Source organism: Vicia villosa, linkage group LG2 (assembly GCF_029867415.1).
Source record: "Vicia villosa cultivar HV-30 ecotype Madison, WI linkage group LG2, Vvil1.0, whole genome shotgun sequence".
In the NCBI taxonomy this organism is placed as follows: domain Eukaryota; kingdom Viridiplantae; phylum Streptophyta; class Magnoliopsida; order Fabales; family Fabaceae; genus Vicia; species Vicia villosa.
In genome coordinates, this window is record NC_081181.1 from 61,986,870 (window position 1) to 61,988,063 (window position 1,194).

Genomic DNA, 1,194 nt, shown 5'->3' on the forward strand with positions numbered 1-1,194 from the left:
CATACTCGATCCGACTATTGAACAATACCGGTTACCTGGCCAGTTCCCGATTCGACCGGTCCGACCGGCCGGTCCGGTCCGATCGGCCGGTCCGATCCGATTTTTAAAACTATGTAATTAACTATAAACTATGTTATCAGCCAACCGTTATTTTTGTCAAACAGACAATATATATATTCTAACTTTTTACTTTAAAAATATTTTTAAATTAAACATTTATTAATTCGCTCAATGCTTAAGTATTTATTTAATATTTAATTTATAAATACATTTTTATAAACCAAATCAATCCAAAATTACTTTTAATAGTATATTTCAAGACTTAAATATTATTTATTTATGAACAAACATCAAGTTACATATTTAGTTCATTCGTTGTTGTCTATAGACAACACAAACAGAATAAGCTCCTGTATCATAATCAAACCTACAAGCTTCCTTCTCATTTACGATCCATTTGCAAACTTTGCATGCATTATAATCCTTTTCTCGTGACCACAAATCAAACCAATTTAGGTTTGAACCATCCCATTTTACACTACAATAATAATACTTGGTCGGTTTATCAACTGTTCCTGGCGTGAATGCAAATATGTGTTGTTCTCCGGGTGGGATTATCCACTCACCTAGATCGTCGCGATATCTTTCGTAGCAATGAATGGTTAGCTTTTTGTTATCAGATAACTTGTTGAGGAGTTCTATGTGCACTCGAGGTTGAGAGACCGCTGCTTCTGATGCAGATGCTAGCAGTAAAACAAGTGATAAAGGAGCAATAATTCTCATCGCCGTTGGAGACATGGTGTATGTAGTATAATTCTTATACATTCCTTACATCCCTATTTATATAAATAGCCCCTTCTTCTTTTCTTGAATTGTATATTTACTTTTCATATTGATGTGTTTTATTTTAATTTTAAATCATTCGAGATAAATTAATAATATTGGTAAAGGCATATTTGGCGGAAAAAAATAGTCATTTAAAAATGAGATATACATTTATCGACAAATTTTTAGAATATATTTATAGTCAGGAAGTTTGACTAACAATAAACTTTTCTTAAATAAAAATAATAAATATATTTATATACTGTATTTCTTTTGGAGTAAAAGTATTTCTTTTTATAGGAAATATTTATATATGTGTATTTGTAACATTATTTTAATTGCAGACCTCATTCTCTAACTCCTTCCTAC

General features: G+C 30.7%; 1 protein-coding gene across 1 annotated transcript; it reads right to left on the bottom strand.

The window, feature by feature from the left end:
* Positions 1–363: 363 nt before the first annotated feature.
* Positions 364–798, bottom strand: LOC131649196 (S-protein homolog 29-like). Its single transcript, XM_058918952.1, has one exon. The coding sequence runs from the start codon at positions 796–798 to the stop codon at positions 364–366; it is 435 nt and encodes a 144-aa protein (XP_058774935.1).
* Between the last annotated feature and the right edge of the window lie 396 nt (positions 799–1,194).